The sequence below is a fragment of the Trichechus manatus genome, unplaced genomic scaffold (assembly GCF_000243295.1).
Source record: "Trichechus manatus latirostris isolate Lorelei unplaced genomic scaffold, TriManLat1.0 scaffold00091, whole genome shotgun sequence".
NCBI lineage: Eukaryota > Metazoa > Chordata > Mammalia > Sirenia > Trichechidae > Trichechus > Trichechus manatus.
Genome location: NW_004444027.1, coordinates 1,066,576 through 1,067,625, shown reverse-complemented (window position 1 = coordinate 1,067,625; position 1,050 = coordinate 1,066,576). Strand labels below are relative to the sequence as shown.

Below are 1,050 nucleotides of genomic sequence, written 5' to 3'. Positions count from 1 at the left end.
AAGGGCTTAACCGTTTGCACCACCCAGGGTCTCCAGATGGACACACAGAATATTTATAAAGTAAAGGTAACTGACAGTCCACGGCAGTAAATGCTGTGTGGCTGACGCTGACAATGAAGTGTGACCCATCTCCCAACATTTCCCTGCCTCTCCTATACCTGCTACTCCAAAGGGTCTTCGGAGTCCAAAGGTGTGCTTTTTGCCTTCCTTCAGCTCCATGTGGCCCACCCGGACAATCTGGCACACTAGGCTGATGCGGGGACGGATGAGGTCGTTGCTGCTGAGGTCCTAAAGAGGCATATGGAGAAGACGAATGAGGAGGTCTAGCTGAAACACCCTGTCAACTTCGTTCCATTCAGAGCTTATTTCCTAATGTTGAAATACCATGAATGACTCCCCTCTTCCCCACACCCATAGAACTATTATATCTGAGAAAATTATCTTGTATTACTAAAAGAAGCACTTTTTTTAACTCCTCAGTTCCTACATCAAATTTATAAATCTTAGATCATATTCAATTTAAAGTCTCTGGTTTATAAATTTAAGTAGGGTGTTTAAAATCAGGACACTCACTGTTGTCACTTTATAACCTGCCAGGTCCTACCCTAGAACAGTATGCATTTCAGGGTCAAATGAAATAAAAACTTGGGTGACACTGACATTTATTGGGTATCCACACAAACTCACGACCTTGCAGCTTCAAAACAACCCTGTGAGACAACCATAACATGGAGTGCTTTCTGTAATTTCCTCATCCGTTTTATGAGTGGTAACCACTGACAGCCTCTCATGTACTGAATAATGAGACTTGTGCAGATGAAGTATCTGTTTTGTGGTGATTTTCTATCGTTGCTTGTATTCCTAAGGATGGGTGAGTAAATCCACGAACAGGTTCACATTCACTTTAGCTGCAGAATTAATTTAATAAATTACATCTCAAAACTCTTTTTATGAAACAGCTATCCAAGGTCTCTTTTACTGATTCAAGAATTACTTTTTAAATAATCATTCCAAATCTATCACCTATAACCCAGCAACAATGGGTGACCA

The 1,050-nt window shown here is 41.0% G+C and overlaps 1 protein-coding gene across 1 annotated transcript in view; it reads right to left on the bottom strand.

Annotated features, from left to right (window-relative positions):
• DOCK5 (dedicator of cytokinesis 5) overlaps positions 1-1,050 on the bottom strand; it is a 218,797-nt gene that overhangs the window by 113,600 nt on the left and 104,147 nt on the right. Inside the window, exon 8 of the mRNA XM_023736758.1 lies at positions 159-288. Within this exon, the coding sequence (XP_023592526.1) occupies positions 159-288 (130 nt within the window). The remainder of the gene's footprint in view (positions 1-158; positions 289-1,050) is intronic.